At 44.1% G+C, this 25,943-nt stretch overlaps 1 protein-coding gene across 17 annotated transcripts in view; it reads left to right on the forward strand.

Moving 5' to 3' along the window:
* The window catches only part of dlg1b (discs large MAGUK scaffold protein 1b), a 269,133-nt gene that overhangs the window by 118,118 nt on the left and 125,072 nt on the right, over positions 1 to 25,943 (forward strand). For 9 of the 17 annotated variants that reach the window (XM_045206193.1, XM_045206194.1, XM_041841518.2 and 6 more), the window contains one exon: positions 6,727 to 6,891. In XM_045206193.1, the coding sequence (XP_045062128.1) occupies positions 6,727 to 6,891 (165 nt within the window). Of the gene's footprint in view, positions 1 to 6,726; positions 6,892 to 16,486; positions 16,649 to 18,272; positions 19,495 to 25,943 lie in introns of those variants that run through there. The other 8 variants (XM_045206188.1, XM_045206189.1, XM_045206190.1 and 5 more) reach the window with 2 other exon arrangements.

The following is a 25,943-nucleotide window of genomic DNA, read 5'->3' on the forward strand; positions in this document are numbered from 1 at the left end:
GACAAAACTCATAGCGATAGACTCCCGAGGCCTGACCACTGCTGCTGAAGATTACTGTAGGCCTACCTCATCCAAACAACTAAGGCTTGATTTTAATCGTTCAGGAGGAAAGGCAGTAACCCAGGGAGAGCTGAACAAGCTTATCATTAATAGGCTACTTGTGTTGGGTGTACAGGCCTACGTAATGTAACGTTGACATTGTTTACGTTGAGTGAGGAAGCGCAACGTTTTAGGGTGTAATGCATAAGTAATATAATGAGTAGTGTAACTAATAACTTCTCCCAGGGAGTAAATTAATTTGTTACTGTTGAAAGCAGTAGTGTGTAATGGGTAATATATATATATATATATATATATTTTTTTTATGGAGTAATGACCCTGTTTACGGATGTTATGCTTTGAAATGTTTGCATCTTACATACTAGTTATCAACCTTGCTCTCTAGAATGGTATACTGACATGAAACAACAGGTGTATCTGTCTGTCTCTGTCTGTGTCAGCAGTCTGTCTTCTCAGATCAGCTACGGTGCTGGGCTACACCGTTACGTTGTTGGTTGTGGTATTCTCTTTACAGGTAGTTGAGTCTACTTAATACACCGTGTGGACATATAAACATACACCCCCACCTACAGTACCAGTCAAAAGTTTGTACACATCTACTCATTCAAGGGTTTTTCTTTATTTTTGTTACTATTTTCTACATTGTAGAATAACTATGAAATAACACATATGGAATCATGTAGTAACCAAAAAAGTGTTAAACAAATCAAAATATATGCTATATTTGAGATTCTTCAAAGTAGCCACCCTTTGCCTTGATGACAGCTTTGCACACACTTGGCATTATCTCAACCAGCTTCACCTGGAATGCTTTTCCAACGGTCTTGAAGGAGTTCCCACATGCTGAGCACTTGTTGGCTGTTTTTCCTTCACTCTGCAGTCCAACTCATCCCAAACCATCTCAATTGGGTTGAGGTTGTGGGATTGTGGAGGCCAGGTCATCTGATGCAGCACTCAATCACTCTCCTTCTTGGTCAAAAAGCCCTTACACAGCCTGGAGGTCTGTTGGGTCAATGTCCTGTTAAAAAACTAATGATAGTCCCACTAAGCCCAAACCAGATGGGATGGCGTGTCGCTGCAGAATGCTGTGGTAGCCATGCTGATTAAGTGTGCCTAGTGTCTATTCTGCAGCCTGAAGGTATTGGCCAGTCTGACAGATTTTGGCATGATACTCGTATACTGCCCGCATGTGAGTGATGGAAGCGGGGAGAATAGTCCGTGGCTGAGGTCCTTGATGATCTTATTGGCCTTCCTGCGACACTTGGTGTTTTAGGTGTCCTGGAGGGCAGGCAGTGAGCACCCAATGGTGCGTTCGGCTGAGCGTACCACCCTCTGTAGAGCCTTTCAGTCAGTGGCGGTGGAGTTGCCGTACCAGGTTGTGATGCAGCCCGACAGTATGCTCTCGATAGTGCTTCTGTAGAACACTGTGAGGGCCCTCTAGGACAGCCCGAATTTCTTCAGCCTCCTGAGGTTGAAGATTCGCTGTCGTGCCTTCACCACGATGTCCGTGTGGTTTGACCATTTAAGTTCACCGGAGATGTGTACGCCTAGGAACTTGACGTTTTTGACCGTCGCAATGGTTGATGAGGATCAGGGCATGCCCAACCTGGTTCCTCCTGAAGTCCACAATCAGCTCCTTTGTTTTGCTGACGTTGAGGGAGAGGTTGTTTACCTGCCACCACGCCTACCATCTCTGTAGACTGTCTAGTCATTGTTGGTAATCAGGCCTACTACTGTCATGTCATCAGCGAACTTGATGGAGTTGGAACTGTGTGAGGCCACGCAGTCGTGGGTATACAGGGAGTACAGGAGGGGACTGAGGGCGCACCCTTGTGGGGCCCCCGTGTTGAGGATCAGTGTAGAGGAGGTAATGTTGCCTACCTTCACCACCTGGGGGCGGCCTGTCAGGAAGTCCAGGACCCAGTTGTATAGGGAGGAGTTCAGTCCCAGGGTCGTGAGCGTTGTGATGAGCTTAGAAGGCACTATGGAATTGAAGGTCGAGCTGTAGTCGATGAACAGCATCCACACATATGCATTCCTGTTGTCCAGGTGGGTGAGGGCAGTGCAATGGCGATTGCGTCGTCCGTGGATCTGTCAGGGCAGGAGGCAAATTGGAGAGGGTCGAGTGTGTCGGGGAGGGAGGAGGTGATGTGGTCTTTGACTAGCATCTCGAAACATTTCATGATGACGGAAGTGAGTGCTACGGGTCGGCAGTCATTCAGTTCAGTTACTTTCCTTTTATTGGGCACGGAGATGGTAGTGGACATCTTGAAGCAGGTGGGGATAACAGCCTGAGCTAGAGAGAGTGAAAATGTCCGAAAACTTAACAACTAGCTGGTCTGCACATGCTCTGAGGGCGCGGCTAGAGATACCGTGTGGGCCGGCAGCCTTTAAAGGGTTAACATGCTTAAATTACTTGCATACGTCCTCCGTGTAGATCGTAAGCACATAGTCCTCGTTGTCCTTATGGCATCTCCTCGGCATCTCAGAGTTGTTTTGCTCGAAGCAGGAGAAAAAGGTGTTTAACTCATCCGGTAGGGTGACGTTGCTGTCCGTGATGTCTAGCTTTCTTTTTGTAATCCGTGATCATTAGAGAAGCTCCTGCAAGCCGACCCGCTGAATTGCTCCTCCATTTTTTCCCTATACTTGTCTCGCTATCTTAATTGATCTGCGTTTAACCATACAATTGCCCCCAGTCTCTTTGCCGTGTTTATAAGCAGCATCTCCCTCCTTCAGTTTCCCGACAAGGCTGCCATCAAACCACATTTTTTGATTCGGGTAAGTTTTAAAAGACACCGTCGGTATCACATCTATGCATTTTTTTGATGAATCCGGTTACTGAGTCGGTGTACTCATTGATGTTATCCCCAGAGGCTCCCCGGAACATATTCCAGTCCACGTGATCAAAACAGTCTTAGAACTTGGATTCTGATTGCTCAGACCAGCGTTGTACAGACCTGACCACCGGAACTTCCCTCTTGAGTCTTTGTTTTTAGGCAGGGAAGACCAAAATGGAGTCGGGAGCAGGGGGGGAAACCAGGGCAGTGCAGTTGTCCCCCTGTATCATTATCACGACGAGAGTGTGTACATGTTTTGTTCCCATCCTCTATACAGTATTTGATACACTGCCGATTTTGCAGGTTTTCCTACTTACAAAGCATGTAGAGGTCTGTAATTTTTATCATAGGTACACTTCAACTGTGAGAGACTGAATCTAAAACAAAAATCCAGAAAATTACATTATGATTTTTAAGTAATTAATTTGCATTTTATTGCATGACATAAGTATTTGATCACCTACCAACCAGTAAGAATTCCGTCTCTCACCTGTTAGTTTTTCTTTAAGAAGCCCTCCTGTTCTCCACTCATTACCTGTATTAACTGCACCTGTTTGAACTCGTTACCTGTATAAAAGACACCTGTCCACACACTCAATCAAACAGACTCCAACCTCTCCACAATGGCCAAGACCAGAGAGCTGTGTAAGGACATCAGGGATAAAATTGTAGACCTGCACAAGGCTGGGATGGGCTACAGGACAATAGGCAAGCAGCTTGGTGAGAAGGCAACAACTGTTGGCGCAATTATTAGAAAATGGAAGAAGTTGAAGATGATGGTCAATCACCCTCGGTCTGGGGCTCCATGCAAGATCTCCCCTTGTGGGGCATCAATGATCATGAGGAAGGTGAGGGATCAGCCCAGAACTACACGGCAGTATCTGGTCAATGACCTGAAGAGAGCTGGGACCACAGTCTCAAAGAAAACCATTAGTAACGCACTACGCCGTCATGGATTAAAATCCTGCAGCGCACGCAAGGTCCCCCTGCTCAAGCCAGCGCATGTCCAGGACCGTCTGAAGTTTGCCAATGACCATCTGGATGATCCAGAGGAGGAATGGGAGAAGGTCATGTGGTCTGATGAGACAAAAATATAGGTTTTTGGTCTAAACTCCACTCGCCGTGTTTGGAGGAAGAAGAAGGATGAGTACAACCCCAAGAACACCGTCCCAACCGTGAAACATGAAGGTGGAAACATCATTCTTTGGGGATGCTTTTCTGCAAAGGGGACAGGACGACTGCACCGTATTGAGGGGAGGATGGATGGGGCCATGTATTGCGAGATCTTGGCCAACAACCTCCTTCCTTCAGTAAGAGCATTGAAAGATGGGTAGTGGCTGGGTCTTCCAGCATGACAACGACCCGAAACACACAGCCAGGGCAACTAAGGAGTGGCTCCGTAAGAAGCATCTCAAGGTTCTGGAGTGGCCTAGCCAGTCTCCAGACCTGAACCCAATAGACAATCTTTGGAGGGAGCTGAAAGTCTGTATTGCCCAGCGACAGCCCCGAAACCTGAAGGATCTGGAGAAGGTCTGTATAAAGGAGTGGGCCAAAATCCCTGCTGCAGTGTGTGCAAACCTGGTCAAGACCTACAGGAAACGTATGATCTCTGTAATTGCAAACAAAGCTTTCCCCCTTCTGATAACCAGGTGGCGAATCGCATCTCTGCATGTCTGGCAGACATATCAGTATGGATGACGGATCACCACCTCAAGCTGAACCCTGGCAAGACGGAGCTGCTCTTCCTCCCGGGGAAGGACTGCCCGTTCCATGATCTCGCCATCACGGTTGACAACTCCGTTGTGTCCTCCTCCCAGAGTGCGAAGAGCCTTGGCGTGACCCTGGACAACACCCTGTCGTTCTCCGCTAACATCAAGGCGGTGACCCGATCCTGCAGGTTCATGCTCTACAACATTCGGAGAGTACGACCCTGCCTTACACAGGAAGCGGCACAGGTCCTAATCCAGGCACTTGTCATCTCCCGTCTGGATTACTGCAACTCGCTGTTGGCTGGCCTCCCCTGCCTGTGCCATTAAACCCCTACAACTCATCCAGAATGCCGCAGCCCGTCTGGTGTTCAACCTTCCCAAGTTCTCTCACGTCACCCCCCTCCTCCGCACACTCCACTGGCTTCCAGTTGAAGCTCGCATCCGTTACAAGACCATGGTGCTTGCCTATGGAGCAGTGAGGGGAACGGCACCTCCGTACCTTCGGGCTCTGATCAGTCCCTACACCCAAACGAGGGCATTGCGTTCATCCACCTCTGGCCTGCTGACTCCCCTTCCTCTGCGGAAGCATAGTTCCCGCTCAGCCCAGTCAAAACTGTTCGCTGCTCTGGCACCCCAATGGTGGAACAAGCTCCCTCACGACGCCAGGACAGCGGAGTCACTCACCACCTTCCGGAGACATTTGAAACCCCACCTCTTTAAAGAATACCTGGGATAGGATAAAGTAATCCTTCCACCCCCCCCCCCCCCAAAAAAAAAAGTGTAAAGTGGTTATCCCACTGGCTATAGGGTGAATGCACCAATTTGTAAGTCGCTCTGGATAAGAGCGTCTGCTAAATGACGTAAATGTGCCCTTGAGCAAGGCACTTAACCCTAATTGCTCCTGTAAGTCGCTCTGGATAAGAGCGTCTGCTAAATGACTAAAATGTAAATGTAAAATGTTTCTGTACCAAATATTAAGTTCTGCTTTTCTGATGTATGAAATACTTATGTCATGCAATAAAATGCAAATTAATTACTTAAAAATCATACAATGTGATTTTCATGCTTTGTAAGTAGGAAAACCTGCAAAATCGGCAGTGTATCAAATACTTGTTCTCCCCACTGTAGATGTTACAGTGAGTTGTGTGAGCTTTTGCTACACAACCGTTTTTTACTGTCTTCAAACCATCTTCATCCATCTTCCTCACTCCAATACTTTCTCTGTCCCACAGTCATGTATTTGTAGTGAGGATACAAGTCCAGGGCTATTTTCAAGCCTCATTCATTCTTGGTGCGAACATTTTTGCTGGATATTGATTGCCATTTATCATCAATCCACTCTGCATGGATTATTGAAACGTACAGTGCATTCGGAAAGTATTCAGACCCCTTGACTTTTTCCACATTTTGTTATTTTACATCTTTATTCTAAAATATATATATATATTTTTATTCCCCTCATCAATCGACACACAATACCCTATAATGACAAAGCGAAAACAGGTTTTTATAAATTTTTGCAAGTTTATAAAAAAAATAAACATATTTACATAAGGATTCAGACCCTTTGCTATGAGACTCGAAATTGAGCTCAGGTGCATCCTGTTTCCATTGATCATCCTTGAGATGTTTCTACAACTTGATTGGAGTCCACCTGTGGTAAATTCAATTGGTTGGACATGATTTGGAAAGGCACACACCTGTCTATATAAGGTCCCACAGTTGACAGTTCATGTCAGAGCCAAAACCAGGCCATGAGGTTGAAGGAATTGTCCATAGAGCTCCGACAGGATTGTGTCTCTTCATATATTTTGCATCTTCTGTTAATCTCACTGCCAAGCCTATACAACATCGGGCTTAGACTACGTTGACATATTTAATAGCTGCAGTGTCCACAATGATTCAGGCTGTGCGTTGACCAATATTACTGATAGGTTGACCTCACTGGTCGGCCTTAGAAGCTCACCTAACTGATCAGCCTTAGAAGCTCACCTAACTGATCAGCCTCAGGTTGACAATTGCACTCACATGCTTGCCATCCTCATCTAATACCTAACAATGGGAATTTGTTGTATATATTGTCTGCCATCCACTCACCCTGCTCTCCCCTTCCCCTCCAGAAATACAGGCACCACGATGAGGACACATCCCCCCAGGAGCAGAGCTCCCCCCAGCTCACTGACGAGGGCCCCGGCCCCGAGCTGGTCCAGGTGGCCGAGAAGAACCTTTCCCAGATCGAGAATGTCCACGGCTACGTGTCCCACGCGCACATCTCACCCATGAAGGTAGGACGGACGGACACACACACACACTCTCATTCCCACACTTGTTTATTTATTTTTCATTCCTATTCACAAACAGAATCTCACGTACATTAAATGTGCTCTCATACAAAGGGAGGATGGGAGAGAATTCTATCATACAGTACGTTCCCCTGTTGCCCATATTGCCCTCATGCGCTGATTTTAGAAACTGTGCACAAGAGTCACAATCACACACAGTGCCTTGCAAAAGTATTCAGACCCATTGGATTTCGTCACATTTTGTGTTACAGAGTGGGATTCAAATGTATTTAATTGTCATTTTGTGTCAACAATCTACACAAACTGTTAGTGGAATAATTGTTTAAATATTTTTTAAAGATTAAGACTTATTAAATAACTAAAATGTAGTCGTTGCATAAGTATAGCTCTCTGAGTCAATAAATGTTAGAAACACCTTTGACATCAATTACAGCTGTGAGTGTTCTTGGGTAAGTCTAACGGCACAACACGTCACTACCTGTGGAACGAAGGAGAGCTCGGTTTGTTGTTTTGAAAAGTTTAGAAAGTCTATTGAAAAGTTAAGTTACTTTGAGTCCCGTGACGAGGTTGGCATCAGTTGCTGGAACCGCTACTATCTGTCCAGTGATCCTGCCGACCAAGGCCGGGTCTGAGGAGTTGCTTGGCTTAGCAGCTAGCCTTGCTGCTAGCTAGCTGCCGATCAAGTTAGCAGGGTTTTCTTGAGGGCTTGAACGCAGCTCACGACACGGTTAGCTATTGTGGCTGGGACCACAGATTGTACCGGGCTTGTGGCTGTCTAGATCCCTGCTGTTTGTTGTTTCCAATCTTCCCTGTGACCTGCCCTGTCTGGATCTGTGAGGAGTAAAAGCGTAATCTATCTTGCTACCTTGACAAAGACCAAAGCCAGTGGGTGTACAGTTGATGACAGTGGTGACTCAATCACAGGTGAAGGATATTTTAAACAGAGTTCTACAAGCAGTTGTTGCAACAAGAAAATAGCTTCAAGTGTTGTGCAAATACTGGTGGAGTCAACTAATAGAATAATGGACGACCTGACCAGAGAGGTCCAGGCCCTGAAGAACAGTTTGCAGTTCTCTCAGTCAGCTCGATGAGTTTAAACAGGAGAACGGCAAGATGACAGCAATCTGTAAGTCATTGAGAGAGGACATCAGTTCTGTATGTGAATCCATGATGACAATGATGAAGAAATCAAATTCTCGAGGGACAATCAAGGCAGAAACAACATGGTTGTGGATGGAATTGCAGAATCTCCACATGAGACCTGGACGGAGTCTGAGGACAAAGTGAGGCAAATTATCTCGGAGAAACTGAAAATGGACCACAGGAAGATTGGGGTGGAGCGCCCACAGGACTGGAAAACCCACCACCAGCCCAGGTGGCAGGCACAGCCCAATAGTGTTCAAGTTCCTGAGGTTAAAAGACAAGGTAGCTGTTCTGGAAAGAACCACTAACTTGAGAGGAACATACATCTTCCTCAAAGAGGACTATTCTGGAGCTGTGCATCAGAAGAGGAAATAATTTAACCCAGCCGTGAAAGCTGTCAGAGCGCTTGGGTACATTGCTTACATCCGCTATGACAGGCTCATTGTCCACCATCCCGCCCAAAAGCCTGGAGGGATAAGAGAGCCAAGCCTATGGGTTCGTAACTTCAACCTCGCAGCACACACACACACACTAATTTAATGGACTGCTGAATTTATATATCATTTTTTATCTTGCTTTGTTTGTTCTTTTCCATATTATGTCCTCGGTAGCTTTCCATCTATCTGTCATATCTTTAATCTGAGCCTAGAGGAAAGTCTTTGTCCTCAGGTGCCGCCTCATGGATCTCCCAGTCACGGCCAGCTGTGACAAGCCTGGGATCAAACCCGGGTCTGTCGTGACTCCTCAAGCACTGCGATACTGTGCCTTAGTCCGCTGCGCCACTCGGGAGGCCCCAGCTTGCTGGTTTAAAAATACAAATAAAGCAACACCTGACGGCACAATGCCTCTCCCCCATGTTACCTACTTGTAAGTTTTGAGAATGACACAAGTATTGGTCTTCACAAAGTTCGCTGCTTCAGTGTTATGAGATATTTTTGTCAGATGTTACTATGTTATACTGAAGTATAATTACAAGCATTCCATAAGTGTCAAAGGCTTTTATTGACAATTACATTAAGTTTATGCAGTCAATATTTGCAGTGTTGACCCTTCTTTTTCAAGACCTCTGCAATCCGCCCTGGCATGCTGTCAATTAACTTCTGGGCCACATCCTGACTGATGGCAGCCCATTCTTGCATAATCAATGCTTGGAGTTTGTCAGAAGTTGTGGGTTTTTGTTTGTCCACCCGCCTCTTGAGGATCGACCACAAGTTCTCAATAGGATTAAGGTCTGGGGAGTTTCCTGGCTATGGACCAAAAATGTCGATGTTTTGTTCCCCGAGCCACTTAGTTATCACTTTTGCCTTATGGCAAGGTGCTCTATCATGCTGGAAAAGGCATTGTTCGTCACCAAACTGTTATTGGATGGTTGGGAGAAGTTGCTCTCGGAGGATGTGTTGGTACCATTCTTTATTCATGGCTGTGTTCTTAGGCAAAATTGTGAGTGAGCCCACTCCCTTGGCTGAGAAGCAACCCCACACATGACTGGTCTCAGGATGCTTTACTGTTGGCATGACACAGGACTGATGGTAGCGCTCACCTTGTCTTTTCCGGACAAGGTGTTTTCCGGATGCCCCAAACAATCGGAAAGGGGATTCATCAGAGAAAATGACTTTACCCCAGTCCTCAGCAGTCCAATCCCTGTACCTTTTGCAGAATATCAGTCTGTCCCTGATGTTTTTCCTGGAGAGAAGTGGCTTCTTTGCTGCCCTTATTGACACCAGGCCATCCTCCAAAAGTCTTTGCCTCACTGTGCGTGCAGATGCACTCACACCTGCCTGCTGCCATTCGTGAGCAAGCTCTGCACTGGTGGTGCCCCCATCCCACAGCTGAATCAACTTTAGGAGATGGTCCTGGCGCTTTCTAGACTTTCTTGGGCGCCCTGACGCCTTCTTCACAACAATTGAACCTCTCTCCTTGAAGTTCTTGATGATCCGATAAATGGTTGATTTAGGTGCAATCTTACTAGCAGCAATATCCTTGCCTGTGAAGCCCTTTTTGTCCAAAGCAATGATGACAGCACGTGTTTCCTCGCAGGTGACCATGGTTAACAGAGGAAGAACAGTGATTTCAAGCACCACGCTCCTTTTAAAGCTTCCAGTCTGTTATTCTTGTCCTCATCAACACTCTCACATGTGTTAATGAGAGAATCACTGACATGATGTCAGCTGGTCCTTTTGTGGCAGGGCTGAAATGCAGTGGAAAAGTTTTTTTTGGGGGACTCTCCTTTAAGTTAATTTTCATGGCAAAGGGGGACTTTGCAATTAATTGCAATTCATCTGATCACTCTTCATGACATTCTGGAGTATATGCAAATTGCCATCATCAAAACTGAGGCAGCAGACTTTGTGAAAATTAGTATTTGTGTCATTCTCAAAACTTTTGACCAGGACTGTATGTTCTGACATGTATGTGTAACTGATAGATGCACACACACACTACATTTGAGTGTTTTTAAATGTACAGTACCAACAGTACCAGTCAAAAGTTTGTGGAGGCCAGATCATCTGATGCAGCACTCCATCACTCTCATTCTTGGTAAAATGTTTTTGCGTCTTTTAATTTCCTTTTTTTTTTTACAACCACTACAAACAGCTAAAAAAGCAACATTTTTGGTTATTGAAATTATATTTCACAGGAGTTTAGATGGTACAATGATTCTCTACACTGGATTGTTTTGTCACGTAAACGGAAATTCAGCAAACAATTAGAATTTTAGCAAACAGGAAATGGTTGAGCGATTTTCTGAATATTGCACTTTTAAGCCAAATTTAACTTCTGAACTAATCTAGGGTTGCCTAAACAAAGGGGCTGAATACTTATGCAATGGCTGTTTAGTTATGAATTCTTTATCTTTATTTTATTTTTACTTTGACATTCGTGGTCTGAATACTTTTGCAAGACACTGTACATGTACTCATACATACCTGTCTTCGCTCATGTTCACGTGAGATTCCCCTGCAGTGCATCAACCAGACGGACATAGTCCAACTTCCTAAAACTCAGTTCTAAATTGCAACATATTCAAAATATGTTCAAACTATGTTGATCTCATCGACTATCAGCCCTTGCATCCATAGCGCCATTCATGAATTTGAGTTACATTTCCCCAGACCAGTCCCTCAGCTTTATACCAAACCAAGTTGATGGGGCTGCCGTTGGGCAGAAACACACTCACAATTATGGCTTTAAAAGCTAACATTCTTCACTTATTCTGTTTTAGACTTTATATTTAGGGCAAAGGGCAATATGTGACCGACCGGCTCGATTCTATCTTATGTAGCAACATTTGAAATTGTGTTTTTACATTGGATAAAAGTAGAGACTCAGAGCTAGAAAATGGTATATCATACACTACTGTTGAGGAACAATGGTAAAGTAATTCTGCTTTGAAAGTTGATAAACTTGTAACCCGCCTTTTGAGAAAATGGCCCTTGAATGTTTTGGTACACCTACTGGAGAGCTCTTCTTTGTCTTCTCCCATTCAGCATCGTTCACAACCTCTTAAGCCTTAGCTCCACCCATCTCTTTAAGTATTCACATGTAAGGCCATGTACTAAACAAACAAAGATTTCAAGACTAAAGGCTGGTTTATACTACGTCTATCGACAGTTGTCACAGTGACATCATGAACATTCTATTGCCATCTGACATCAAACTTGTCGTTGTCGTTATGAAAAAGTATAAACACAAAAACTACAGGCTGCATGACATAAGCAGCCTGGTGGTCCAAAATATCATAACTAGTGTATTTTAACACCAATAAACCCACCCGTTTTTTAAAATGAATTTAGTATATGTCAATCTAACAAAACCAGGCAACTAAAAGCAACTTTCTAAACAATGTTTTTGTTAGTTTCTAGCTTTTTAGCTAGCTAGCTAATGTTACGTTAGCTGGCTAGCCAGTTCAAATAAAGACCATCAAATCGCTGACAATGTCTTCACTTTAGCTCATTTGTCTTCATTATTACAGGAATATAAACTCACAACGAGATCATTATTTACAAGTTAATGGCGAGCCAATTACAGAAAATAGAAGAAGAGAGAATTTTAGAACTTGGACACTGTCTCGTTGACCTAACGTTATATCCTCATTTGACTTTGGTGCAGGTCATGTTCTTCACATTACCGTCTCTGGTAAACACATACTATATCAAATAAAATCGGTTTATTTGTCACATGCACAGGATACAGAAGGTGTAGTGAAATGGTTACTTGCATAGTGGAGTCTTTTTTGTTTATACATGTAGCTAGCTAGCTAAACAATGAACCATAATCCCAACTCATAATGGTACTACCCTGCATGAATCTGCAGGTAGCTAACCAACCAGGTTCATTGCTAACATTAGGCTATAACTAGCAATGCAAATGGCTCTGAGATACGAATAATATTACTACACATATCATACATGTAACGTTAGTTAGCGAGCCAGCCAGCTAACGTTAGCTAGCTAGCTAACAGTACGCTTTAACTTTAAATGAAAATAACTTTCTGACAGAAATGTATAATACCAATATGTAGCTAGCTAGACTATCTTACCCGTATACATGGATGGACGCTTCTCCCTCTGTCATGGATGCCATGGTTGCCCTTAGTTTGAAGATGTAATCTCCTTAGCTATCATACTCTAATTCCACCGGGAATTCCACTGATTTCAAAACTCGGTCCTCCAGAAAGTGGAGAGCAACACGTTTGCAGTTCTATTACGTGATATCTTTTTAAAAAAAAGCTGCATTGGAAAGGATTACCTTCACATACTAACCAGCTCATGTTATAAACAGAAGCATGCTACATGGCAGACCAATCCGAACTCATCTCTCGGCATGTCCAGCCCACCTATTATCTCAGCCAATCATGGCTAGCGGGAAGATTCCAGTCTTTTTCTGTGGCTAAACCAACTAGGCTCGTAATTTAATAATTGTATTCGTATTTACAGATGGCATACAAGTTTGTTATTAAAGCACATGAAAGTTCACATGTTCCAGAAGGCATTTCTGCCAAAAAACTAATTTTGATAAAAATAAAAACAAAGTTTACTTTCAAATGCCTCCTGTGAAGTAGTGACGCGTGACATACGCTTAGTTTTCTGAAACAAGTCACATATTGCATCCAAGTTGAGCAAAATCACAAGAAAAACGATACATAAGTTTAAAAGTTAATTGTCCGTTAGATTATAGTTTGTACCTCGTCACGTATTTGGATACGTGTCTTCAGCTCCTACCTTATGCATTGACATTGAAAAATGTTAACTGAAGCATCAAACTATGAGTTTCGGCATAATTTACCCAATTCCAGCCATATAGCTGTCTCCAGTTCATCTCAGTGAGGATTCCTGCTGTTTTAGCTATTGCTGTAGCATCTATTGACATTATTTATTGACGTGTCCTTTTTTGTAGCTCTAGGTTTGCCCTTGCCTAGCATAAGTTGCAGTAGTGCCTATGCCTGTAAGGTTCAGCGTCTGCTGTGTGTGTTTTAGTGTAGAGTCTCTTTGTAATGTTTATCGCCATAATTTGGAGCAGGACTTAGAGCTGGAGGTGCAATGGCTGCTTGATGGCATCATAAGCCTGTAAGCCTATAACAGTGATACTATATAATGTCAGGACATTGTTTCTCAGTTTATCTTAACGTACCAGGTAGCTCAACGGTAGCATGATTTACTGTTGTATGCCCCTGGTCCCCTTAGGCACTTACAGCAGATCTGAAAGGATTGGATAGGTATAAGCAAGTATGGCAAAAAAAAAGACTTAATCTGTAAGAGGGCCGCGTGCAACTCCTACCATATTGCTTATACCTATATCATTCTTTCAAATCTACATGAAGTGAATGGATAAGACAATGGGTTGTTTCTGGACTGGGCCATAGTCCCTCTACCTGCTTGTTGATGGCTCTTTGCTGCCATCCAGAGATCAAATCAAGCCATTTACATTGTTTCTACCATATAGTCATCTATTGAATTGTTTGCACATTTTCTGCCTCCAGTTTAAAGCTTTGATCGTTGTTTTATGGTCCCGTTTCTTGCTCATAAGACGGTCTTAAATTGAGATCATACAGATGAAATGTTAACCATGCATCTTATCATACATTGCATTGTCCTCTCCTGTTGGCTGAGCTAGTGGCGGCGACAGTGAAGTCATTTTGTCATAAACATGCATAGCCTGGTCAGAAATTATGGCAGGTGTCATGCCATGTTTTAATGACCCATTGTGGGAAAAAAACGTGTCCATTCCTTTACACACCTTTGTTAACACTCTTGGGTATTTTTTCAATGTACTGTTGTTGTTAAGATGGTTCAATGTTTTGTTTAGAGGACAAAGGAGTTAAAAAGTGACTTGATGTTTTGTGTAGAGCTCAACAGCTCTCCTAAGCCGTTTCTTGTAACCTGTACATTGTCTAAAGTTAATAATGGTACAATCAATTATGGTTCTGGAGAGCTTATGGGTTAACCAGTCTTTCTTCTTGCCCTGTTCTGACTGAGTTAATTAAGTAGACTAATTGCTTCAAGTTAAATCGGTCTTGCCCGAGTGCTCAACATACAGTGCATTTGGAAAGTATTCAGACCCCTTCACTTTTTCCACGTTTTGTTACATTACAGCCTTATTCTAAAATATATTAAATTGTTTTTTCCCCCTCATCAATCTACACACAATACACCATAATGACAGAGCAAAAACAGGTTTTTATACATTTTTGCAATTGTATAAACAATACAAAACTTAAATATACATTTACATAAGTATTCAGACCCTTTACTCAGTACTTTGTTGAAGAACCTTTGGCAGCGATTACAGCATCGATTCTTCTTGGATATGACACTACAAGCTTGGCACACCTGTATTTGGGGAGTTTCTCCAATTCTTCTCTGCAGATTCTCTCAAGCTCTGTCAGGTTGGATGGCTATTTTCAGGTCTCTCCAGAGATGTTCGATCAGGTTCAAGTCCGGGCTTTAGATGGGCCACTCAAGGATATTCAGAAACTTGTCCCGAAGCCACTCCTGCGTTGTTTTGGCTGTGTGCTTAGGGTCGTTGTCCTGGCTGTGTGCTTAGGGTCGTTGGAAGGTGAACCTTCGCCCTAGTCCAAGGTCCTGAGCACTCTGGAGCAGGTTTTCATCAAGGATCTCTCTGTACTTTGCTCCTTTCATCTTTCCCTCGATCCTGACTAGTCTCCCAGTCCCTTCTGCTGAAAAACATCCCCACAGCATGATGCTGCCACCACCATGCTTCACCGTAGGGATGGTATTGGCCAGGTGATGAGCGGTACCTGGTTTCCTCCATTCAGGCCAAAGAGTTCAATCTTTGTATCATCAGACCAGATAATCTTGTTTCTCATGGTCTGAGAGTCCTTTACGTGCCTTTTGGCAAACTACAAGTGGGCTGTCATGTGCCTTTTACTGATGAGTGGCTTCTGTCTGGCCACTCTACAATAAAGGCCTGATTGCAGAGATGGTTGTCCTTCTGGAAGGTTCTTCCATCTCCACTGAGGAACTCTGGAGTTCTTAGTCACCTCTCTGACCAAGGCCCTTCTCCCCCGATTCCTCAGTCTGGCTGGGCGGCCAGCTATAGGAGGATTCTTGGTGGTTCCAAACTTCTTCCATTTAAGAATGATGAAGGCCACTGTGTTCTTCAATGCTGCAGAAATGTGTTGGTACCCTTCCCCAGATATGTGCCTCGACACAATCCTGTTTCGGAGCTCTACGGACAAATCCTTCGACCTCATGGCTTGGTTTTAGCTCTGACATGCACTGTCAACTGTGGGACCTTATATAGACAGGTGTGTGCCTTTCCAAATCATGTCCAATCAATTGAATTTATCACAAGTGGACTCCAATCAAGTTGTAGAAACATCTCAAGGATGATCAATGGAAATAAGATTTACCTGAGCTCAATTTCGAGTCTCATAGCAAAGGGTCTGAATTCTTATGTATATAAGGTATTTCCGTTTTTTGTTTTTAATACATTTGCAAACATTTCTAAAAACCTGTTTTCACTTGGAAATTATCGGTATTGTGTGTAGTTTGAGGTAAAAAAACAAAAATGTTATCAATTTTAGAATAAGTCTGTAAATTAACAAAATGTGGAAAAAGTGAAGGTCTGAATACTTTCCAAATGCACTCTGACTCAGTTGCTAGTTATTGGAAATCCACTACAAGAAACTTCAGACCCAGTAGCTCTCCCAGGATGATGCTATGCTAGGTGCTCTGTGTTCGCAGACATCCCATCATATTTCTTTCCCTTACCCCCCCCTCTTTTCTTACCATCTCTTCTACTTTCTTTCTCCTCACATCTTTTCCCTCCATGTCCCTGTTTCGCTCTGCAGTTTATTTTTATGTATTGCTCCCCCCGTCTCTGTCCATCCCCTCTTGCTTTCTCTTCTGGCCTGTTATTGTACTGTATGGTAACCCTTTGAGTTCCATGCCCCTCCCTCCTCCCTCTGTAGGTAGCTTCTCTGGAATGCATCTTTGACGGGCCGTCCACTTTAGGGCAGCAGGAGCTCCCTCCCCCCTTGCCCACCGCCCCATACTCCCAAAGCCATGAGGCATCCCTCCTTCCCACCTGCTCCTCCTCAACCACCTACCCCCAAAGCCAGGCGCCGTTCCAGGTAACCCATCTTCTCCCAGCTTCGCCCTTAGATGCTCCGCTGTCTTTTGAGGTAGAGCTATGAGTTGCGGTTGGCGTCATGCTCATCAGCTTTTTATTAGTATGGCTGACATTTTGCACAATCAGTCTTTTGACTGGACAAACTTGCCGACCACCAACATCGAGAGGCTTTTTGTTTGTGTTGCAACGCAAGGTGGCCGACTCCGTACTGTGAATGAGCTTCCCAGACAACGTCTGTACACCTTTGCTTTAAGTAGAGCATGGCTGTGCTCCAATTAAGATACATTTTCAGATCAAATGGCAAACAATGCACTTTGTACTAAAGCTGAGCCAGCATGCTTATGCCATATAATCTTCTGGGTATTGCTAATGTCTGCGCAGGCTTGAGCATGTTTTTGTGACCTCAGTCTTTTCCTGCCGGATTCCTTGATTGTTATCAATATATTTTTTATCATCTCAATTGTAAAAAAAAAAAGAGCATTTTGTGAAAATAGAATTGACCCTCCCGACCTTGACGAAAACTGCTGCCTATCCTGGCCATGTTCACGCCACATTCACTGACACTTATTTGAAGAAAAATACTTTATTAATCCATGCGAGACGGAAATTCTTCTGATCTTCCCCTTAAAATGAGCTTTTCAGGCTGTTGCAATTTAGGCTACAGTTGACTCCGCTTGTCATGAAATGAGAGGTGATTGAACTTCATAGGTGAGTGGATAGAATGTGCAAGGGGTAATGCGACTGCCAAGCCAAATAGATGTATCCTCTGCTCAAGTCCTTTCTACACAAGCACACCATATAATACAGAGACATGGCACATAGGTAATTGAATATATTTTGCCTGTTTTATATAGCATTAGAAAATATGATTCACCTCCATTCTCTTGAATATATATTTAGATTTGTCTATAGGCCATACATCCCTTTAGCCAATACCCAATAAACGTGTGTGTGCATATGCTTGTACTTTGATAATGAGGACTGTAATGCCGGCAGGTGGTTATACGCCGAGAAACCCTGGCAATGCAATTTCCCATCCCTCTATCTATTGTTCTCTCACAATTCATCTACGGCAGCACCGCGAGCTGCCCTTTCCCCGTCAGTGACGTCAGTGGCCGCTATCTTCGCTGCTGATAACAGAAATGAATGGAATTGCACGTCCCGGAAAGACACTGAAAGCAGAGAAAAGTGATGGCACAGCGGAGGAGAGTAGAAGAGGGCGTACTGTACGTCTGTTTCTCTCCCTCCCTCCCTCTCTAGCTCAAGTAGCGCCATGGCAACACAGGAGATGAATGCCGATGCGGACCAAAGAAAAACTGACACTAAGAAAATGGAGGTCCTTGGATGAGCTATTGAAGGAGAAGAAAAAGGGAGGGGGAGAGAGTGCTTAACCTATGAAAGGACAAGGACATATTTAGTGAGGCTTTCTATTACAGAAGGAAAGTGGGATAGACCGAGTGCAGCTTCCATCTCACCCCTGAGATTTAATATCTCTATTCATTTAGCATTCAGTGGTATCCAAAGTGAACTGTCATTTTTTATTAGTAAAAACACTATCGCCATTTCTTCACATCCTTAGTTGTTATTTGAACACTGTAGTGACTGTTGCACGTACTTTCCATTCCACACCAGGGTTATGTGAGTCAAATACGAAACAATGCCAAAAGAAAACCCATGCATGTCAATATCTTGCACTGTTGCAATAGGCCACTGTAAGCGTTGGCAATGTGGCGAAGACTTCTGAATCTGGACTATTGACGTTAATGCTTTCTTGGATGAGACTCCTGAGAAATCTCCGGAGCATTCTCCTCCCCTTGTGGTGGAATGCAGGGCTCCATACTGCCAACCCATTCCCATCCCTCCCCCCTCTTCCCAGTCCATCACTGGAGTGTTAAGTCAGCTTTCTCCAAATGTGAGCTTCCCCTGCTGACTCATTTTTAGAATGTGAACAGAAGGAAGAGAACGACATCGAACACATCTGGATCTGACCAAGCATCAACCAGTTGAAATTGTGAGGGAGGGTGGGAGACTGAAGAGAGGGAGGGAATTGAAGAGAGAGGAAAGGTGGGGGGGAAGAGGTTAATATAGCAGCATTTCAGAGATGGAGATTTTGACACAGCTGTCTTTCTAGCTCACTCTCTCACACACACACACACACACAACCCTTTCTCTCTCTCTCGCCGTCTCCCATCCCCTGCACCAGTCTGACATTCTCTGTGCACCAGGACAGACACTCGTCTCATCAGACGAACATGCTGCGCTATCCTTCATCACAGGTTAATCCGCCCCGAGAGGGTGATTTGTCTCTCCCGTCACGTCCAGAGCCTGCTTTCTAATGAGGACGACTGCGCAAACTTACTTGCCCACTAAAGAGCGAGCGAAAGCGAGAAACAGCCTCTCAGCTCCTCTGGACTCCCTCAGACCCTCTCGTCTGTGGGGTAAAAAGGTGAAGTCCATACGTCCGTCCTATTGCGACCTCCGTCAAGAATCCAACTCTTGCTTTCTCCAGCAGCCACCGACGCTGCCTCTGCAGCCTCAGTTGTGTTTGTGAGTGAGAGGGGGAAGAGGAGAGAGCGGGAGGGTGGGGCGGATGACACGAGCTAGAGTGAAGCTGGAGTGAAGCCCCCCCTCCCACATTCCTCCTGTCCTCTCCCCTCCAACCACCACCACCCCTAAGCCTGCAACACCGGTAGCAGCGTCGACACAGCACCTACACACAACAGCAGCAGCGGCAGAGCAGCGGCAGCAAGCAACAGCATGCTCAACTCGGTGTGGTACGCCAAAAAGATGGGCCGCCGCATCATGGGCACCCTGCGGAGGACCAAGAGGCTGCACCAGCGCCTGCTGGTAGGTCCAGCCTCCCTCCGAATGCTTTGCTGGGCTGCGTGAGTCATTGCATACGACGCATTAGGGAGGGAAAACAAAACCGGTGTGTGTGGTGTACGCTACACTGCCCTACTCTCATGGCATATTCAGTTTTCCCAGCTTAGGCCATTTAGCTTGATTAATTGGAAGTTTGAAAGAAGGTTGAGGACAGCAGCTTAATTCCCTTTGATAATGTTTATCGCTGATGCGGTACACATTTAGATTGATGTTGACCTAGGGGGCTCTGTGGGTGCGCTTGTGTATGTTTGTTAGGGTGTCGTGTAGTACATCCGGTGCCTGTTTCTGTTTTGTTGCTGCTTTGGGCAGCGAGTTGAAATTGATGTCTCCTCTGACGCGGAATAGAAGATACACTGAGGTGTATGTATGCTCACTGAGCTTTGATGTGAAAAAAGGACTGAACAAGGTCTAGTTGAGAGCTAATGCTGCGTCATGTGTAATTGGACACATCATATAGGTGGGTCATTCTCACTAAACTGACATTTCAGCCAAAAATTATCTTGGATCACTGAGATTAGGATATGTACTTATCTATTTTATAATTAATATTTTGGGATCAGATATTATGCATTTTTCCACAATTACAAAAAATTTAAATATACATTTAAAATGTTTTTAACATTGCTCCCTTAATGAAAAGGCCTTCGTTAAACATAACACTGAAAATATAAAAAATTAAATTATAAAATTATGATGAAATTAAATCGGACTTTTCCTAATTGTAGCTTTTTAGACATTTCGGTATTGAGAAGGCCAATTGGGGTAAAGGGATGTTTGAGAATAAGAACCTCATTCTGAAGACTACTCCTCTAGATGATGCATCATGGGGGAATACAATTTTACAGGAACTTGAAAAAGTGTTATGTAATTAGACACGTCCACAGACACTGTTTTTATGTAATACATATTATAGTTTAATGTAAACATCAACTAGTATACCTCCTATGATTTATGGACAAACTACAGCAACCAAGGTAATGTGATAAGGGCGCAGAGTTCATTGGCAGCTTAACTCTCGACTCCTTTCAGAGTCACATTGTCTTTTTACCCCCAGAGGGTCCAAGTACCCAGCTTACCCATGAGAGGAATTGGGGTTGGAGGTTGGAACAGTAGAGGACAGATTAAATTCCGTTTTTCTTTATATACAGATTTTCATTCCAATGCCTTGGCACATCCTAGTGCACACTCATTCATACAATCGTGTTGAGGATGTTTAAATGAAGCATAATGACTGAGAGACCCACACATAGTTTGTAGTGAATTGTTGAAAACCTGCAGTAACACATAGATAGTTGAGGGCTGATGTTGGGAACCCCTGCAGTAGCACATGCCTTTCCCAGTGTTGCCTAGCAACCTCCAGGCTCCTGACACGCAGCACTCCTCCCTATTTACTGCATCTAAAACAGGGACCCTGCCCGCCCTAGCCAATATCTCTCTCACACACACACACACACACACAGCACATTTCAGAGGTCTGCCATCTGAAAGGTTTTCTGCTTGAGCCTCATCACCAATCACCGTTTGTTGATATTTGAATAATGGACAAATGCAACCTGTTCAAATTCTTTATCTGAATACTGTTCGGGCACATATATCCAATTCATGTCAGGCGCCAGTGCAACGTCCAAATTCACCTTTCACTAATTACTCTTTAGAATGGCCTATTCGAAGAACTATAATTTGGACGTGTGCAAGAAGCATTACAGGTATTTAAAAAAAAAAGTGATAAGATAGTGCATTGCTTTTATGGATTTTGTGTGCTCATCTGTAGCTTATATAAAAGGGGTGGCTCGTCTTGTTCTCCCTTCTGTCAATATTAATGGATCAGGTGCACCATACAAACCAAATCGCATATGTATTGACTTGAACAGTGTATGAAGCAATTATTTATATTTACACTAGATAACTGACAGGGGGCGCTGTTTTGAAGTCACCGCACCTCCACTTGGCACTCCCCCACCATTGTAAAACATTTTGGGAAGCTATAGATATGTATTTATTAATGTCTACATTTATTCTATAACAGACACCTTAATGCATACTTTTTAATTGTATGAGCAACATAAACATTATAAAAATATATTTAAAATAATTTCTTAAAGTATACATTTACATTTACATTTTAGTCATTTAGCAGACGCTCTTATCCAGAGCGACTTACAGTTAGTGAATACATTTTTTTATTTTATTGGCCCCCCGTGAGAATCGAACCCACAACCCTGGCGTTGCAAACGCCATGCTCTATCATACTTTTTAGAAAGTTATAATTACAATATCAACAAAATATAAATATATGTATATCTCAGCAAAAAAAGAAATGTCCTCTCACTGTCAACTGCGTTTATTTTCAGCAAACTTAACGTGTGAATTTACCAGTTCTTGCTGTGAGATGTTACCCCACTCTTCCACCAAGGCACCTGCAAGTTCCCAGACATTTCTGGGGGGGAATGGCCCTAGCCCTCACCCTCCGACCCAACAGGTCCCAGACGTGCTCAATGGGATTGAGATCCGGGCTCTTCGCTGGCCATGGCAGAACACTGACATTCCTTTCTTGCATGAAATCACACACAGAACGAGCAGTATGGCTGGTGGCATTGTCATGCTGGAGGGTCATGTCAGGATGAGCCTGCAGGAAGGGTACCACATGAGGGAGGAGGATGTCTTCCCTGTAACGCACAGCGTGAGATTGCCTGCAATGACAACAAGCTCAGTCTGTTGATGCTGTGACACACCGCCCCAGACCATGACGGACCCTCCACCTCCAAATCGATCCCGCTCCAGAGTACAGGCCTCGGTGTAATGCTCATTCCTTCGACGATAAACACGAATCCAACCATCACCCCTGGTGAGACAAAACCGCGGCTCGTCAGTGAAGAGCACTTTTTGCCAGTCCTCTCTGGTTCAGCGACGGTGGGTTTGCCCATAGGCGACGTTGTTGCCGGTGATGTCTGGTGAGGACTTGCCTTACAACAGGCCTACAAGCCCTCAGTCCAGCCTCTCTCAGCCTATTGCGGACAGTCTGAGCACTGATGGAGGGATTGTGCGTTCCTGATGTAACTCGGGCAGTTGTTGTTGCCATCCTGTACCTGTCTTGCAGGTGTGATGTTCGGATGTACCGATCCTGTGCAGGTGTTGTTACACGTGGTCTGCCACTGCGAGGACGATCAGCTGTCCGTCATGTCTCCCTGTAGCGCTGTCTTAGGCGTCTCACAGTACGGACATTGCAATTTATTTCCCTGGCCACATATGCAGTCCTCATGTCTCCTTGCAGCATGCCTAAGGCACGTTCACGCAGATGAGCAGGGACCCTGGGCATCTTTCTTTTGGTGTTTTTCAGAGTCAGTAGAAAGGCCTCTTTATCCTAAGTTTTCATAACTGTGACCTTAATTGCCTACCGTCTGTAAGCTGTTAGTGTCTTAATGACCATTCCACAGGTGCATGTTCATTAATTGTTTATTGTTCGTTGAACAAGCATGGGAAACAGTGTTTAAACCCTTTACAATGAAGATTTGTGAAGTTATTTGGATTTTATTATCTTTGAAAGACAGGGTCCTGAAAAAGGGACGTTTCTTTTTTTGCTATGTATGTGTATGTGTGTGTGTGTGTGTATATATGTATATGTATATATATGTATATGTGTATATATATATATATATATCCTTGAATGAGTAGGTGTGTCCAAACTTTTGACTGGTACTGTATATATTTTACATTTTGTCCTTGAATCATTTAATTGAAATACTGTAGAATTCTATTCAGTCCTATGGAGGACTACTTCTTCTGGGGAGTGCCAATATGGCCGACCTGTAGCTTCAAAGCCTTTCATTGGCCAATACATAGCATCAGCAATCCAGAGTTTATATACATCATTGGTACAAACTTTGTGTACAGTGGTGCTTCTTCCAATATTTGAAGGATATTGAAATTCAATAACATGTCTGTGGGTGTTGGGAATTTCTCATTTACTTATTGAAGCCACTGTCTGTAAGGTGTGCTTGCCATCAGTGGGCCACCAACCAACCAACACCTATGGATCAAATGCATCCAATTACATTTTTGGTATGTAAAAGCAATTTCAGTGTTATAGCTATAGCTAGTGCTCAAGGAATCTAGTACCGGGTCGGACCCCACTTTGCCTCCAGAACAGCCTGGATTCTTTGAGGCATTGATTCTACAAGGTGTCGGAAACGTTCCACAGGGATGTTGGTCAATGCTGACGCGATGGCATCACACAGTTCCTGCTTATTGGACAGCGGTACATTCATGTTGCAAACAGCCCATTCCATCTGATCCCAAAGATGCTCTATTGGGTTGAGGTCGGGGGACTGCACAGGCCACTCAAGTAAACCGAGCTCGCTCTCATGTTCCTGGAACCATGTTGAGATAATACGTGCTTTGTGACATGGCACATTATTCTGCTGGAAGTATCCATGTGACGAAGGGAAAACTGTAGCCATGAAGGAATGCACCTGGTCTGCAACAATGTTCAGATATGCTGTGGATTCAAACGTTGCTCAATTGGTATCAAGGGACCTAACGTGTGCCAGGAAAACATTCCCCACAGCCTCACGCCACCAGCCTGTACCGTTGACACCAGGCAGGATGGGGCCATGGACTGATGCTGCTTATGCCAAATCCTGACTGCCATCAGCATGATGCAACAGGAACTGGGATTCGTTGGACCAGGCAATGTCTTTCCACTCCTCAATTGTCCAGTTTTGATGTTGGCGTGCCCAATGGAGCCGCTTCTTCTTGTTTTTAGCTGATAGGTATGGTGCCTGGTGTGGTGGTCTGCTGCAATAGCCCATCCATGACAAGGACTGACGAGTTGTGCGTTCCGAGATGCCGTTCTGCACACCACTGTTGTACTGCACAGTTATTTGCCTGTTTGTGGCCCCATTGTTAGCTTGCACGATTCGTATCATTTTCCTTCGACCTCTCTCGTCAACAAGCTGTTTTCATCCACAGGACTGCCGCTGACTGGATGTTTTTTGTTTGTCGCACCATTCTCTGTAAACCCTAGACACTCGTGTGTGAAAAGCCCAGGAGGGCGGCCGTTTGAGATACTGGATCCGGGGCGCCTTACACCGACTTTAATACCATGGTCAAAGTCGCTTAGTCGCCTATTCCTTGGTTCCATGGGCTACCAAAACGCTGCAGGTGTAGATGCTGGAGACGAGGTGGAGTCCTGGTGAAGTTGAGGCGAAGAGAAAACTGAACGTCGATCCCCTCTATTCTATTGGCAAATGTCCAGTCACTCGAGAATAAGATGAATGAGCTTCGTTCTAGAGTCTCCTATCAGAGAGACTTGAAAAGCTGCAATATTATGTCCTACTGAAACGTGGCTGGATGATGAAGCTATGCATGTAGTACTCAGTGGATTCACCATGCAGCGGCAGGATCGGACGGCGGCTTAGTGGAAGTCGAAAGGAGAGTGTTTTTTATAAATAATAACTGGTGTGCTGCTTCCAGTGTGAAGGTAATCTCAAGCTTTTGCTCACTTGATATAGAATACCTCATGGTAAGCTGTAGACCCTTTTATCTACCAAGAGTTCTTATCCGTAATTATGACGGCTGTCTGCATCCCACCACATGCCAACACCACTCTGACACTCAACAAACTGTATGGGGCCATAAACAAACAAGACACCGCTCACCAAGAGGCAGCGTTTCTGGTGGGAGGAGACTTTAACGCTGGGAGAATTAAAACCATCCTACCACACTTCTACCAACATGTCTCCTGAGCCACTAGGGGCTCTAAATCTCTAAATCACTTTTATTGTACCCACAGAAACGCATACAAGGCCCTCCCTCGTCCGGCATATCTGACCATGACTCCATTCTCCTGCTTCCTGTTTACAAACAAAAGCTCAAACCAAATAATATTTCAGAGGAAGCAAAGTACTTTAAGCAAATGTTTTTGTTTCAGTCGCCTCCATCTCCTCTAACTGAAGCTAATTGTAGTTTTTTTTCTTCTATTGATAATGGAAAATTAACAGCCATACAGAAAGACTCATGTGAAAGTGAAATTACAGAGGAGGAACTTCTGGATGCAATTAAAGACTTTAAGGACTCCGGGAAAACTCCAGGATTGGATGGCATACCAGTCGAGGTATACCATACCTTTTTTGATATACTCAGAGGACCGTTATTAGCATGTTTTAACCACTCCTATATAAATGATAGATTATCAGACACTCAAGAAGAAGGTCTGATTTCATTATTACTGAAACAGGATACAAGTGGGAAATATAAAGATCCAGTCCATTTAATAAATTGGAGGCCCCTTACATTTCAGTGTTGTGATGCAAAAATTCTAGCAAAATGTATAGCGCATAGAATTAAAAAGGTATTGTCAGACATTATTCATTCTAATCAGACAGGTTTTTTACATGGAGATAATATAAGGCAAA

The sequence above is a fragment of the Coregonus clupeaformis genome, chromosome 21 (assembly GCF_020615455.1).
Source record: "Coregonus clupeaformis isolate EN_2021a chromosome 21, ASM2061545v1, whole genome shotgun sequence".
Lineage (NCBI taxonomy): Eukaryota > Metazoa > Chordata > Actinopteri > Salmoniformes > Salmonidae > Coregonus > Coregonus clupeaformis.